Genomic DNA, 16660 nt, shown 5'->3' on the forward strand with positions numbered 1-16660 from the left:
TGGAGTTACACTGTTCGATGAGCTGAGGTAGCGGAACGGTTAAGGTGTTGGGCTGCCAAGTGAAAGGTTATGAGTTCAAACCTTGTGTGGTGCTTAATATTTTCTTTATTTAAAAACAATATTGGAGTGCCTTACTTCACGAATTTTATTCGTTTGAATGAAATTTCTAGTGCTTTGCCTCTTCATTAACTTTTTCGCTGCTGCAGACACGTGCTCCCCGCATTCCGCGCTGTCCACGATTTTGTCGTCACTGCACTTCTCGCCTGTGCAGACACATGGTGTTCCCACTGCTTTGACACACTTATCATTCGATTTCACAAAAACTATTGGCCAAAAAATTTGATTTTTTACACGTCTTCTTGCCTGATACCTTCCCCCCATAAATGACTTAATTTTGTTTTGATGTGCAGCATTAAATGTAGTAAACCATTGCACGAAATTTTGAAGAGTTTGCAGAGGTAAAAGTCCATAGCGTATACTTTCCGTATGGTCGATTTTAGTTGCCACAATGTTGAGAATGAAATGTGGACAAGATACCTAAATTTCATATGGAATTTACTGTATAAGAATATCTCATTTAATTTAAGTGCCACATAGGTGTCGTATGTGATATTGAGAAATATTCAGTCTTTCGCGACTGTAATAAAAGTTTGGCTTTATTTTAAAGCACTTCCATCGGAGAAAGGTATGGCACAGACACAATGGTATTCATGTTCTATTTCTTGTTTTTGTTCCACAGTCGCAGTTTTACCAATGGTATTGAAATATATCCCTCTTCTGCAACTGTAATAAGCGACTTATTTAGACCAGACACGTTTCTCTCTTTTGAAGCATCATAAGAGGACTGTATTTTGTGTCCTCCATTGCCAAGTCACCTTTCGTAGTTTTGTGCTGCGGTAGCACAATATTCAACGTCTGTGTTGGCTCATCAGTGTTTTAGCAAATAAATGCTGTTTGTGTGTGCCACACACAAAATTATATTTGACATAGCTCTGAGCACTTCACTGACAGACGGTATATTCAAGTCCTAATGTTTTTGTAAGTCCACAGTTTTGTTTAATGTGTTTTGTCTACTTCCTTTTGATTGATTGAAGTGCTTTAAAATAAAGCGAAACGTGCCCAGTGTAAGTAAAACTTTTGTTACAGTCGCGAAAGGTGGAATTATTCTCAATATTACATACGACACCTATGCGGTACTTAAATTAAATGAAATATATAGGTATCTTATCCACATATCATTCTCAACATTGTGGCAACTAAAATCGACCATACGGAAAGTATACTCTATGGACTTTTACCTCTGCAAACTCTTCAAAATTTCGTGCAAAGGTTTACTATATTTAATGCTGCATAGTAACTGCGTTGAACATCGAAACAAAATTAAGTCATTTATGGGGGGAAGGTATCAGTCAAGAAGATAGGTAAAAATCTAATTTTTGAGCCAAATAGTTTTTGTGGAATCGAATGATAAAAGAGTGTCAAAGCAGTCGGAACACAATGTGTCTGCACAGGCGAGCAGTGCAGTGACAAAATCGCCCACAGCGCGGAATGCAGGGAGCACGTCTTTGTAGCAGCGAAAGGGTTAATGCGGCCGTGGTGGCTTTACTTCATGAACTGCGCGCTCCCCCCTACACGTAAGCTTGCGAACTATGCTATACTATGGTGCTGTTTCTATTGGCGCGTGCGTCGTGTGCAACTGGCAACGCAGCAATCTCCAGCGTCTGGGCGGGCATGCGCGAGCCGCCAAGATAAAAGAATTGAGCTATAGTCCTGTAACTGACAAAATATACACTATCAAAGGGAGAGCCACCTGTGAAACAACACACATCATATAACGAGTGTTACGTAAACACTGTTCGACCTTTTACATCGGCATGGCAACCGCCAAATTACCAGTTGCAATGAAGGGGAATAGGCAGAGGCTGTATACCGGCAACACCCAATGTCCAGTTGCAGAGCATGTTCTACAACATGACAGTCGTGATCTCCACGCCTGTTTCACCACACAGGGTGACCCCCCCCCCCCTCCCCCTCCCCCTCCTGCTTGTCCGGGGGTTAGAATAGGCCCAAGGTATTCCTGCCTGTCGTAAGAGGCAACGAAAAGGAGTCTCAAACGTTTCGGCCTTTATGTGATGATCGGGTTTCAACTCCATCTTTCTAAATTTTTCCGAAGAGCAAGCTGATTGGGGAAGGGCGCTTTCCGTGGTGCATTGTGTCCGCCATGCATTGAGATCTTTAACCCACTTTCTCATCGTTGCATTTTAGTCCCCCTCATTCTCCATATCTTGAATGAGGGCATCTTCCCGGGTGCATTTTCCACCTTGCACTGTGCAGTGTTGCTTTCTGTGCTGATAATGACTGTGGACTTCTTAGCACCTCATATCCAGCACGGTATCCAGTCTGTTGTGGTGGGGCTGCCATTTACCCTGTTGGTTGTAGCCCCCTGACAACACAGGGATCGCTCTGCTGATGCCTGTGCTGCACGTATGCCACAGAGTAGATGTTCATCTCCCTGGGGCGTTGGGGCACCTGGCAGTGTCTATCCTGCCAGGTGGCCCTTGCTGAGGCTGGATGGTGCCCTTGGGGAGGGCCCCTGCTTGGAGTGGGTGGCATCAAGGCGGATGATACGCCGTGAAGCATAGTACATCATCCCGTGCTGGTTGTCTGCTGCCAGCAGTCTCTAAACGGGCAAAGTCTAACTTCAATACTAAGAAATAGGACCACAAATCATTCCCCTCCCTGGCCACACCATGGGAGGAATGCGAGGCTAAGGATGGCAGTGAAGCTTATTCGCCTCGGTGCCTCGTATGTACGAGAGTTGATGGGGAATTTTTCATTTCCATGAAGCATCGGTTTTTTGTGGAGCATTTGGAGGACATGATTGGGGAGGTGGAGGGCTTGTCCAAAATGTGCTCTGGGTCAGTCTTGATAAAAACAACACCCTCTGCCCAGTCACAGGCATTACTCGCTTGTGAAGAGTTGGGGGATGTTTCTGTTACGATCACACTCCATAAGAGTTTAAATATGGTCCAGGGTATTATATTCCACAGGGACCTTCTTTTGCAGTCTGACGATGAGCTGCGCACCAATTTAGAGCGGCGAGGTGTTCATTTCGTCCAGCGCATCCATTGGGGTCCAAGGGATAATCAGGTTGCCACTGGTGCCTTTATCGTGGCCTTTGACGGTGACGCATTGCCTGAGAAGGTCAAGGTGATGGCCAGGCACTGTAACATCAAGCCATATATCCCTCCCCCGATGCGGAGCTTTAAGTGCTGGAAGTTCAGTCATAAGTCTTCCTGCTGTACTTCCATTGTCACATGTCAAGATTGTGGACGTCCATCACATCCCAATAATCCGTGTGCCCTGCCTCCCATCTGTGTCAACTGCAGAGAGCATCATTCACCTTGCTCGCCAGATTGCAGGATTTTACAGAAAGAGGGGAAAATCAGCATAAGACCCTGGACCGACTGACCTACACTGAGGCTAAGAGGAAATCTGAGCGCCTGCCTCCTGCGGCTATGACCTCCCCTTACACTGCCGCTACAACATTTGCCACCCCATCAGTTCCTCACATTCCTGTTGCCTCTCAGAACCAGAAGTCTACACATGCCCCTTTGATGGTGGGGGGGGGGGGGGGGGGGCGGCGGGCAGGCACTTCCCTCCCTGTTGCACCCACACCACCTACATCCCCACCCCCCGCCCCCGCCAACCATCGGGGAGTTCAGTTCCCACTTCTGAGCTGGAGAAGCGCAAGTCTTCTTCAGCTCCTCTCTCCTCTCACTAGAAAGGGGTCCCTTGGGTCACTCCCTTCCCAGGTTTCTGCTGGTAGGAAAGATTACACCCACCATTGGCTGAAGAGCCCAAAAGCAGCTGGTCATAGGGCTTCACGCTCCTTCTCAGTCCCGGAGACTGAATCAGTCCTCCCAGCCAGGGAAACCCAAGGAACAGTGAAAGAAATCCAAAAAGAAGGTCACTAAGACCAAGGGAATTGCGGTGGCACCCACAACACCGCTACCTATATGCTCTGCATCTGCGGATGAGGTGGAGATTCTGGTGTTCGCTGACGACCTAGATCTCACCAGACCTTGAGACACAATGGATATAGACCGCTCAGACAAAAAGTTGGTGGCAACAGGTGACCCTGAGGTGTAAACTGCCTCATTGAATGTTCCATGCCTTCCCAGTCTCACGATGACGTCATCCTCCAGTGGAATTGCGGTGGTTTTTTCCACTACCTGGCTGAGCTACACCAACTGTTAAGCTTTACACCTGCTCTCTGCATTGCCCTCCAGGAAACCTGGCTCCCAGCAATGCGGACCCCTCCCCTCCGCAGCTATTAGGGATACTACAGGAGTAGTAGGTACCATAATAGTGTCGGGTAGAGTTCACTTTTATGTCCTAAACTCTGTCTTTAGTGAAACTGTGCCCCTTCAAACCCCTCTTGAAGCTGTTGTTGTCAGAATAAGGACAACACAGCAAATAATTGTATGTATTGTATATCTTTCTCCTGATGGTGCAGTACCCCTGAATGTATTGGCTGCACTGATTGATCAACTCCGTATATCTATCCTACTTTTGGGAGATTTTAACGCCCACAACACCTTGTGGAGTGGCACAGTTCTTACTGGCCGTGGCAGAGATATTGAAAATTTAGTGTGACAATGTGATCTCTGCCTCTTAAATACTGGGCCCACCACACATTTCAGTGTGGCACATGGCACATATTTATACATTGATCTCTCGGCTTGCAGTCCTGGTCTTCTCCCATCTGTCCACTGGAGAGCACACAACCACCTGTGTGGTAGTGACCACTTTCCCATTGTTCTGTCACTGCCCTGGCGTCAGGCCCATGGACAACTGCCCAGATGGCTTTAAACAAGGCGGACTGGGAAACTTTCACCTCTGTTATCACCGTTGAATCTCCCCCACATGGTAACATCAGTATGGTGGTTGAGCAGGTAACTAAGATTGTTTCTGCGGCGGAAAACGCTATCCCTCGCTCTTTAGGGTGCCCCCAGCGAAAGACAGTCCCTTGGTGGATGCTGGAAGTCGCTGGGGCAATTAAGGAGTGTTGGCAAGCTGTACAGTGGCATAAGTGGCACCCTTACCTGGAGTACCTCATAGCCTTTAAACGGCTCCATGCCCGCATTCGCATTTTATAAAAAGGCGACCACTGGGTGCCACACGTCACCTTCCCAAGTCTGGGCAAAGATCAAATGAGTTTTTGGGTACCAGACCCCAATAGGTGTTCCTGCTGTTAACATAAATGGCATGTTATCTACTGATGCAAACGCGATTGCCGGGCACTTTGCCGGGCACTATGCTCGAGCCTCTGCGTCGGAAAATTACCCCCATTCTTTCGCACTCTCAAATGGCGGCTGGAAGGGAAAGTCCTCTCATTTACTACACGCCATAGTGATTCCTATAACCCCCCATTCACAGAGTGGGAGTTCCTCAGTGCCCTCGCACATTGCCCCGACACAGCTTCTGGGGCAGATTGGATTCAGTCGGATGATTAAACATATCTCATCTGACTACAAGTGACATCTCATAGTGATCTTCAACTGGATCTGGTGTGATGGCATCTTTCCATTACAATGGTGGGAGAACATCATCATTCTGGTGCTCAAACCCAGTAAAAACCCTGTTGATCGGGATAGCTATCAGCCCATCAGCGCCCCCCCCCCCCCCCCCCTCCTGAACATTCTTTATAAGCTGCTGGAATGTATGGTGTTGGCGGTTGGGTTGGGTCCTGGAGTCACGTGGCCTACAAGCTCCATGTCAGGACAGTTTCCGCCAGTATCGCTCTACCACTGATAATCTTGTGTCCCTTGAATCTGCCATCCAAACAGCCTTTACCAGACGTCAACACCTGGTTGCCGTCTTTTATGATTTACGAAAAGCGTGTGACACCACCTGGCGACAACATATCCTTGCAATATTATACAAGTGGGGGTCTCCAAGGCCCGTGCCCGGTTTTATCCAAAATTTCCTATTGCTTTGTACTTCCCGTGTCCAAGTTGGTGCCTCCCATAGTTCCCCTATATCCAGACGAATGGGGTCCCACAGGGCTCCGTATTGAGTGTACCTCTATTTTTAGTGGCCATTAATGGTCTAGCAGCAGCTGTAGGGGCGTCCGTCTCTCTCTCTCTCTCTCTCTCTCTCTCTCTCTCTCTCTCTCTCTCTCTCTCTCTCTCTCTCTGTATGCAGATGACTTCTGCATTTCATACTGCTCCACCAGTACTCGTGTTGCTGAGGGGCACGTACAGGGAGCCATCCACAAGGCTGCAGTCATGGACTCTAGCCCACGGCTTCCAGTTTTCATCCGCGAAGTTGTGTGTCATGCACTTCTGTTGGCATTGTACTGTTCATCCGGAACCAGAACTTTGCCTTCATGATGATCCACTCACTGTATTGGAGACATATTGATTCTTAGGACTTGTTTTAGACCCCTGATTGACGTGGCTTCCTCACCTTAGTCAGCTTAAGCGGAAGTGCTGGCAGCACCTCAATGCCCTCCGCTGCCTGAGCAACACCAAATGGGGTGCAGATCGCTCTACGCTGCTGCAGCTCTACAGAGCCCTTGTTCAATCCTGCCTTGACTATGGGGGTCTGGTTTATGGCTCGTTGGCGCACTCAGTGTTGCATTTACTCGACCCAGGGCATCACTGTGATGTTTGCCCAGCGACAGTAACTTTTAGGACGGTCCAGTGACCAGCATCTTTATGGAGGCCGGAGTCCCTCCCTTGCAGGTTAGGCATGCATAACTGCTGGCCAGTTAAGTTTCAAAAGTTTGTAGTTCTCCTGCACATTTGAATCACCATCTCCTTTTCCCACGCACGGTGGTTCATCTCCCGCATTGGCGGCCCAAGTCAGGGCTTCCAATTGGAGTTTGTGTCCAATCCCTTCTTTTGAAACTGGAGTCTTTGCCTTTGCCATCTATACTTGAGGTCCATTCACGTACACCTCCATGGTCTACACCTAGGCTGCGACTTTGCCTGGATCTTTCACACGGCCCTAAGGACTCGGTTAACCCTGCGGCGCTCTGCTGCCACTTTCTCTTGATTCTTGACATGTACCAAGGCAACAAAGTGGTTTACACAAATGGCTCAATGGTTGGTGCATACGTCTGCTTCGCATATGTCCATGGAAGACATTTTGAACAGCATTTCTTGCCCGATGGCTACTGTGTTTTCACTGCTGAGCTGGTGGCTATATCTCGTGCTCTTGAGCACATACCTTCATGCCGTGGGGAGTTGTTTCTTCAGTGTACTGACTCCTTCAGCAGCCTACAAGCTATCAACCAATGCTACCCTCGCTGCCCTTTGGTATCGACCATCAAGGAGACCATCTGTTGTTGTTGTGGTCTTCAGTCCTGAGACTGGTTTGATGCAGCTCTCCATGCTACTCTATCCTGTGCAAGCTTCTTCATCTCCCAGTACCTACTGCAACCTACATCCTTCTGAATCTGCTTAGTGTATTCATCTCTTGGTCTCCCTCGATGATTTTTACCCTCCACGCTGCCCTCCAATGCTAAATTTGTGATCCCTTGATGCCTCAAAACATGTCCTACCAACCGATCCCTTCTTCTAGTCAAGTTGTGCCACAAACTTCTCTTCTCGCCAATCCTATTCAATACCTCCTCATTAGTTATGTGATCTACCCACCTTATCCTCAGCATTCTTCTGTAGCACCACATTTCGAAAGCTTCTATTCTCTTCTTGTCCATACTAGTTATCGTCAATGTTTCACTTCCATACCTGGCTACACTCCATACAAATACTTTCAGAAACGACTTCCTGACACTTAAATCTATACTCGATGTTAACAAATTTCTCTTCTTCAGAAACGATTTCCTTGCCATTGCCAGTCTACATTTTATATCCTCTCTACTTCGACCATCATCAGTTATTTTACTCCCTAAATAGCAAAACTCATTTACTACTTTAAGTGTCTCATTTCCTAATCTAATTCCCTCAGCATCACCCGATTTAATTTGACTGCATTCCATTATCCTCATTTTTCTTTTGTTGATGTTCATCTTATATCCTCCTTTCAAGACCCTTTTCATTCCGTTCAACTGCTCTTCCAAGTCCTTTGCTGTCTCTGACAGAATTACAATGTCATCGGCGAACCTCAAAGTTTTTACTTCTTCTCCATGAATTTTAATACCTACTCCGAACTTTTCTTTTGTTTCCTTTACTGCTTGCTCAATATATAGATTGAATAACATCGGGGAGAGACTACAACCCTGTCTCACTCCCTTCCCAACCACTGCTTCCCTTTCATGCCCCTCGACTCTTATAACTGCCATCTGGTTTCTGTACAAATTGTAAGTAGCCTTTCGCTCCCTGTATTTTACCCCTGCCACCTTTAGAATGTGAAAGAGAGTATTCCAGTCAACATTGTCAAAAGCTTTCTCTAAGTCTACAAATGCTAGAAACGTAGGTTTGCCTTTTCTTAATCTTTCTTCTAAGATAAGTCGTAAGGTTAGTATTGCCTCACGTGTTCCAACATTTCTACGGAATCCAAACTGATCTTCCCCGAGGTCCGCTTCTACCAGTTTTTCCATTCGCGTTAGTATTTTGCAGCTGTGACTTATTAAACTGATAGTTCGGTAATTTTCACATCTGTCAACACCTGCTTTCTCTTGGATTGGAATTATTATATTCTTCTTGAAGTCTGAGGGTATTTCACGTGTCTCATACATCTTGCTCAGCAGATGGTAGAGTTTTGTCAGGACTGGCTCTCCCAAGGCCGTCAGTAGTTCTAATGGAATGTTGTCTACTCCTGGGGCCTTGTTTCGACTCAGGTCTTTCAGTGCTCTGTCAAACTCTTCACGCAGTATCGTATCTCCCATTTCATCTTCATCTACATCCTCTTCCATTTCCATAATATTGTCCTCAAGTACATCGCCCTTGTATAGACCCTCTATATACTCCTTCCACCTTTCTGCTTTCCCTTCTTTGCTTAGAACTGGGTTGCCATCTATGCCCTCAAATGGTCCAGTCGTTCAGTGGTGTTTGTCTAGACCCCACGTCACGTCTGAATTTCACACAACAAACTTGCCGACAGGCTGGCAAACCAGGCTACGCGGGAACTGCGTATGGAGATTGGCTTCTCTACAACTGACCTGCATTCAGTACTAAGCCACAAGGTTTTGTGGCTTTGGGAGACGAAATGGCATAACCTCAGCACGCACAACAAACTGCGTGACATTAAGGAGACTTCGAAGGTCTTCCATGCAGGCCTCTCGCAGGGACTCTGTGGTTCTCTGACGGCTCCGCATTGGCCACACTTGGGTTACACTCGGCTACCTCCTGTGCCCGGCTGACAGAGGCCTATATCTTGGCGAGCTGTCCTTCTTTGGCTGCCCTGTGACGGACTCTTCAGTTACTGGACTTGTTGCCATTAATTTTAGCTGACAGTACTTCATCAGCTAATGTAGTTTTAAGTTTTATGCATGACGGTGGGTTTTATCATTCTACGTAAGTTTTAGCGCATGTCCTTTGTATCTTTTGTGTTCTCCACTCTAATGCTTTTAGGGTGGATGTTTTAATGTGTCATAGAGTAGCTAGCTTTTCCTTTTTATTGTCGTGGTTGGTCAGCTACGGTCATCTGCTTCTTGTTTTTATCCCTTCGACCTGTTTCTTGCTTCTCTCTGTGGTTTTCTTTTCCTGTTTTGTCTGTAGCAGTGTTGGTTGTTCTGTCGTTTTTCTGCTTCTTCCTGTCTCCTGTTATTCTGCTAACGTCTCCATTCTTCTCTTCTGTCCCTTGTGTAATTATTTTACTGGGAACAAGGGACCGATGACCTTGCAGTTTGGTCCCTTCCAACCCCCCCCCCCCTTCCCTCCCCTTCTCTCCCCTTCCCCTCCTCTTTTGAACCAACCATCACCACACATGCCATCTGAATTCTTCCTCCAGACACCATTTTTCTCAGAAACCCACACGTGGAAACTAGCATTACAACAAGTCCTTGTTTCTCGCCACCCACCTACCTTAATTATGTTAATTTCTTCCGCCTTGGCATTTCTTCACAGTAACTACTTCTTCACTCCATTTTAGTTTTCTACGTAGTTCATTTTTTACCTGTCTATTTTTCATCGTCCCCCTCCTTCCTCTGTTACATACAATGCACTTAGCTTTTCTCTCTTATTAACTCGTGTGTGATGTTTTAGTAGTAATCTCTTGCATATTACCCTGTCTTCCATCTTTAAATATCAGGTTTTCAAATCTCGTTCGGTGCAATCCCCAACAATCAGTCGTTCCTTCTCATCCCTTCAGGTAAGTCTCCCCCTGATCTGTGGTTCTGTGTGACTTTCCTGAAATTTACCCGTTTCCTTAGACCTCTCCAGTCCTTTTCCTTCACCCCTCTTCCTTCCCCTTCTACCCTTCTGCCTGGAGGAGGACCCACTGGCTCCTAAACCTTGCCTAATCATAATATTTTGTGTATGTGTGTGTTCTGCCACCGCTTGGTGAGTAGATTTTTTTATCATGTGAATGTTTGGATTATAGTCTTGTACTGCTATCTTGGTGACATCGATTGATGATGATGATGATGATGATGATGATGATGATGATGATGATAAATGGTTTAGTAGGACTTACCACTCACCTGTACGTGACTGATAAGAGTTTCATAAGAGACTGTCAGTGCAGAGATGTCATTAGCTTTTCAGTTCCTGTGATCTATTGTATTCTCATTCACACAGTCACATTGACCTCAAATGCCTCTACTTGCAATCAATGTATGTTCAATTGTGTGAGCTAGAATGAAAAATCATGAGCCTTGGTGATGTGTCTTGTCGTGTTATTTGGTATGCCACACATCAGTTTTATGAGTGGTTACTTTTCTGCACTTTTATTTAAATGTATAAAGAGTGATACTAATGTGCTTCAGTTTCATAAGTATGCTGATTAAGAAAAATTTGGAGTTTTATATGCTCATAGAATGAAGTTATTAAGAGTTAACACTGCACTGTGTTTGTGTGTGTTATTGAGTGGGGAAGATACAGCAAGTAGTAATGTTATTTCATACACTTCGTGTGCTATTGATACACCTGCTGTCTTTTATGATATGATGTTTTCTTGTCTTTTTCAGAAAAAGTTATCCTCTCCAATGGTGATATCCTTTTGGAATGTGGCGTTAGCTCCACTGTTCCTGAAAGTCGGTCGACATTAAAGGATTCCGTTTCACTTTTTTCTGGTCGTTATTCAGATCTATATGTGGGTAATAATCTAGTTGACAATTTGAAGCAGTCTTCCAATGAAAAAAGTAAAAAGCATATACAAATGCCAAAGAGTGGTGTACATTCCTCAGGATGCAGCAATTTGTTCTTCTCAGATTCCAGTATTTCTACTAAAGATGCAAGCAGAGTCATAGAATGTATAACATTAAGTAGTAGTGAAACTTCAGATAAGAACAACTATTCAAGTGAATGTAAAGTTATATCATCAGATCAAAATTCTGATATGTCTTCAATATGCTCAGAGGCGAGCATCCAAAAATCTGCTACTGAAAAATGTGTATCATTTGAATACAAGCAGTCTTCATCAGTATTTTCAACAAAATCATTTACATCGGGCAATTCAGCGAAATCGAGAAGAAAACTTTTGCCACGTTTTGGCAGGAACTTGGGCAGTAATAGTACACACTGTGACTTCAACAGTTCTTGTATGACTGTTGATCAGCAAGAAAATAATACAAATGAAGCTGTGAAGCACATCACTGAAAATATGCTGCACTCTGTAACATGCTCATTGGAAAAGTTATCAGTGGATAGTAGCTGTGATGGCATTGAGACTTTAGATTCATCGCATTCTTCATCCAGGAGAAACCTTAGTTTAAGGACGTGTTCACGTTCAGAGCTTTCTCATTCAGAACTTAACAATGGTTTCTTGGATAAAGATACTCACAACGATATGAATTGTACACCTGGAAAGTATGATGAAGGCAGTATTGTCTGCTGGATGTTTCAAAGTACTCCAAAGAAAAAACACCTTTCTTATGAAAGGGATGCATCTTATGAGGGACAGCTAAAAGTAAATAAAAATCAGAAACCAGAATTGGCTGCAACTACCAATGCAGGTAGTGACTTGATAGCAGGAGTGGTATTGGAGAAAAGTGTTCAATCCTTACAAAAGATTCTAAGTGAAGATACTTCTCCAAAATCAGATTTGCATATCTGCCTAGAAGGAACAAGTGATTCTGGTCGATCAACAAAGACCTCTGATTATGTTAACTTCCGTACGTGCAGTTCAGACTCATCATCCAGCAGTGGATCATATTTCAGTATAACTGAAGAATATAGATATACAGATGAAGAAAATGGAATAGTCCTTAAAGAACGTAGAATCTTAACTGAAAAGTGCAGGTAAGTGAAACAGAGAAATTGTACAGTTAAAATGACATTCTGTCTAGAAAAACATAGTGTGGAATACGGTACTTGCAATTAACTATCTCTTTGTTTTTCAAAAATATTTTTTCCATATCATCACCTATTCTCTCTTTAACTCAATGAAGTCATATTTAAATACCCTACTGGTTGCTGTGACATCAGATTTAATACATATCTGCTAGTATGATCTCTGTGTGTATCAGCCAGTATGATTTTTGGGTATGGCAGACCTCAAAAGTCATTTAAATGTAGCCGGCTGCTGTGGTGGATGGTTCTAGGCACTTCAGTCTGGAACCGCGCTGCTGCTACGGTCGCAGGTTCGAATCCTGCCTCGGGCATGGATGTGTGTGATATCCTTAGGTTAGTTAGGTTTAAGTAGTTCTAAGTATAGGGAACTGCTGACCTCAGATGTCAAGTCCCATAGTGCTTAGAGCCATTTGTACCATCTAAATGTAGAGCAGCACCTAACTTTTAACTCATTGGCATTCTCATTCACTTCTTTTTCCTCTTGAGTGGTGCATAAGACACATTTTTGCGACATGGTTTCTGTTCTCTGTTGGGGGTGTGTCCTTTGGGAAATCAGCCCGTGGTTTTGAATGAAGTCTCATGGTGGTGGTACTCCACTGAAGGTTGCCTGTGAACAGATTACTCGAGTAGCTGTGAACGCTCTTATCAGTTGCTGTGAAACCTCATCACCGTGAACTATGCATTTCCGCATGTTTGCTTCTGGAGATCAGTGACCATGTGACACACAGAACTTGCTTCGTTTTGGCATACATTTATGAGCAAACTATTAGCTAGAAATTGAACTCAATGCATTCCTAGCTGAGCATTGTTCTAAGATTTAAATGCCCTAGCTACATCTTGCGAGAACAGTTCCTTATTTGATGCTGTTGGGTTAAGTGAAGCCTTGCCAGGGGTCTCTCACCTCTTTTGTGGGCATGGGTGTGGTGAGCAGAGTCCAGAGCCTCTTTTTTTTTTTCTCTTCCCTGCACTGCTACTCTTACTACATGTTCACTCAGACTTGGTTTGTAGGACAGATTCATTATTGGCACACTTGTTTATTCTTACGACATAGTGAGGCTTTTCTCACTTTTTCTACATTTACATAAATACTCCACAAGGCGCTGACAGTGTGTGGCGGAGGGTACTTGTGGTACCACTAATTGGTCCCCCTTGCCTTTTTCATTCACAAAAGAAGAATGATTATCAATGAGCCTCTGATAGAGCTATAATTTCTTGAATTTTCTTGCTGTGGTTATTTTGTGTGACTTTTGTGGGAGTAATTAATATGTTGTCTGACTTCCTGTAACGTATCTTGAAATTTCAAAAACGAACCTATCCGTAAGGCATGTCACCTGTGGCAGTGTCTGCTACTAGAGATTTTTGAGCTCGTCTGCAATGCTCTTGCACAGACTAAATGATACCAGAACCAAATGCGCCACTTATCACTGGATCTTCTCTCTCTCTCTCTCTCTCTCTCTCTCTCCCTCTCTCTCTCTCTCTCCCTCTCCCTCCCTCTCCCTCTCTCTCCCTCTCCCTCCCTCTCCCTCTCTCTCCCTCTCCCTCCCTCTCCCTCTCTCTCTCCCTCCCTCTCTCTCCCTCTCCCTCCCTCTCCCTCTCCCCCTCCCTACCCCCCCTATCAGTCCTGCCAGGTAAGGGTCCCAGACTGATGAAAAATATTTGAGAATTGGTTGAACAAATGCCTTGCAACCCATTTTTTTAAAGTTTAGATTTCTTCCTATTAATCCGTCTGGCATGTGCGTTTCCTACTACTAGTTTTATGTGGTCATTCCACATACAGTTGCTCTGGATAGAAATTCCTAGATATTTAATAGTAGTTACTTGTTACCAGCAATTTATCAGTAGTGTAGTTGCTTAGTAGTGGACTTTTTCCTATGTATGTGCAATATGTTACTAACTGATGGTGGGGCCAGCACTGCAGTTTTGTCTCCTGTCAGCTCCTTCTGATCGGCTGCTCTATTGGCCATCTGCACCCTGCATCCCTGCCCACACTCCTTCTGCCAACACAGTGCTCTGCCCTAGGTTTGTGACCAGATGTGTGTGCTCTCTGCCCTAGGTTTGTGACCAGATGTGTGTGCTCTCTGCCCTAGGTTTGTGACCAGATGTGTGTGCTCTCTGCCCTAGGTTTGTGACCAGATGTGTGTGCTGCCAGCACTTCTACTGTTCCTCCACCTGCCCCCATTGTCTGTTTAATGTCTTCTCATTTTCACCTCTTGACACATTTTCATAATGTGTTCCCAGTATGTACCCATTTTTGCAATTTATCGGCAGTTCTCTTAATAGGATCACAATAGATTTCTCAAAGACAACTGTCCCAGAAGTTGAACATGGTCATAACCCATTCCATGTAATTCCATCAGGCCATGTTCGGGGACTGCCATCTTGTTAGGCTGCTGCAGTAGTGTGTGCTGCTGGTGTTCCTGGCAATGATCTTTGACGTTACGCACCATGTAACATATGTATGTCTTACTACATTGGCAGGGTATCTGGTAGGCTCTGGTTTCCATAGTGCAAGGTTGTCGTCACACTACCAAGCAATGCCCATGTTTTCGCTGTTGGACGGGAGACCATCTTCACTTGGTGTTTCTGGTGAATTTGTCCTATCTTCCTGGACAATGTGCCACAAGAAGGAGTAAATGCAATGGCTGTGTCCTCGTGAGAATCCTGCTCTGGTTCTGCCGGTTGTACAGAGGGTACAGGATGTGGAGCTCTCCAAATTTGCACTGCTTTTAGCCATTTTTCTGGAACACAGGCTCTCAGATGTAGAAGTGTTTTATTGATACTTACAGGATGCGAGCTTTATGTACCTACGTCTTGAGCACACTATTCCTCTGAGCCAGATGGTGGCAGCTGTCCGCATTTTAGGTTGGTGTGCATCTGCTTCTGCTACACTCTGGCTAAAAGTGCTATCCACACTTCTTTTAACGATGACATACAGAAAGGGGAACACTTCATCCACTTAGACTTCTGTGACAAAATTGATGTTGCAGTATGTGGAATTTCTGTGTATAAGGAAGTCATTCAGTTTGTTATGCTCTCAGACAGACAAAAGCTATGAAACTGAATATCTTTAGCAAGGAGAGGGCAGCTGTAACAAAATTAAGAGAAGATCCTGGTGTTGTGTTGCCCTTATCATCTGGTAAACTGTGGCTCTAGCTCACCAGGGCTACATTGAGAAAATCTGGGGCCTGCTAGAAGATAGTTCATACTGAAAGGTCGACCCTGACCCCACTAAGAAGGTTGAGAGGAAGACATTGTGCTTCTCAAAGAATATGGCTTGCCAGATGAGGTTGTTAAAAAGGTAAGACAGAGAACATCAGTTTCACCTAGACTTTATGGGTTGCTGAAGATTCACAATGATAGGGTTTTATGCCTCACTATCAGCAACATTAGTGCTCTGAAATACTAAAGTTCCTAAAGGATTTGCTTAGTCCTTGCGTCTGGAAGTGTTCGCATCACATTTGCAGCTATGTAGATTTTGTGGGACACCTTAACAACTGTAATCTTATAGATACTGACATCCTTGTGAGTTTTGACATTCTCTCTTTTTACCAGAGAGCCTTAACAAGAATCGTTAGAACTTATCGGCAAGAAATTTACAGATGGCCAACCTTTTTAGTTAAGTTTTGAGATTCACCAGTTGTCACCAGTATATATATGGAATATTTTGAGGAGAAGCCCTTGAATTAGTCCAATGGAAATACATCTATTTCTTCCACTACGTACAAGGTGTACAACTTTGCTTCCACCATTTTCCCCCAACATTTGAGGCTTTAGTGAAACAAATTGGTTACACATGTATCATTCGAAGTATTTTCCATTTTTGGCCACTACTTTCTCCCATCTTTCAGGCAGTGTACAAATCCTGCGTCGAAAAAATTGTTCATCTTTTGAAGCGATCCATGAATCGATCCAATTTGTGGCTTCTTCATGAGATTGGAAGTGTTGGTCAGCCAGGCCATGCGCCATTGATCTAAACAGGTGATATTTAGAGAGAGCAATGTCTGGAGAATATGGCAGGTAGGGTAGGACTTACCATTTTAATGTTTCCAAGTACATTTTGAGCTCTTTTGCAACATTGGGTCGAGTATTGTCGTGCTGCAAAATCACTTTATCGTGCCTCTCGCTGTATTGCGGCCATTTGTGTTTTAATGCCCTAGTCAAACACATTAATTGCGTTCGATAACAAGCACCTGTGATTGTTTCACTTCGTTTTAACACCTTATAGTACACGATGT

General features: G+C 44.6%; 1 protein-coding gene across 1 annotated transcript in view; it reads left to right on the forward strand.

The window, feature by feature from the left end:
- Nucleotides 1–16660, forward strand: part of LOC126484835 (ankyrin repeat domain-containing protein 12-like) — a 108315-nt gene that overhangs the window by 49253 nt on the left and 42402 nt on the right. Inside the window, exon 4 of the mRNA XM_050108429.1 lies at nucleotides 11102–12374. Within this exon, the coding sequence (XP_049964386.1) occupies nucleotides 11102–12374 (1273 nt within the window). The remainder of the gene's footprint in view (nucleotides 1–11101; nucleotides 12375–16660) is intronic.

Source organism: Schistocerca serialis, chromosome 6, assembly GCF_023864345.2.
Source record: "Schistocerca serialis cubense isolate TAMUIC-IGC-003099 chromosome 6, iqSchSeri2.2, whole genome shotgun sequence".
NCBI classification, from domain to species: domain Eukaryota; kingdom Metazoa; phylum Arthropoda; class Insecta; order Orthoptera; family Acrididae; genus Schistocerca; species Schistocerca serialis.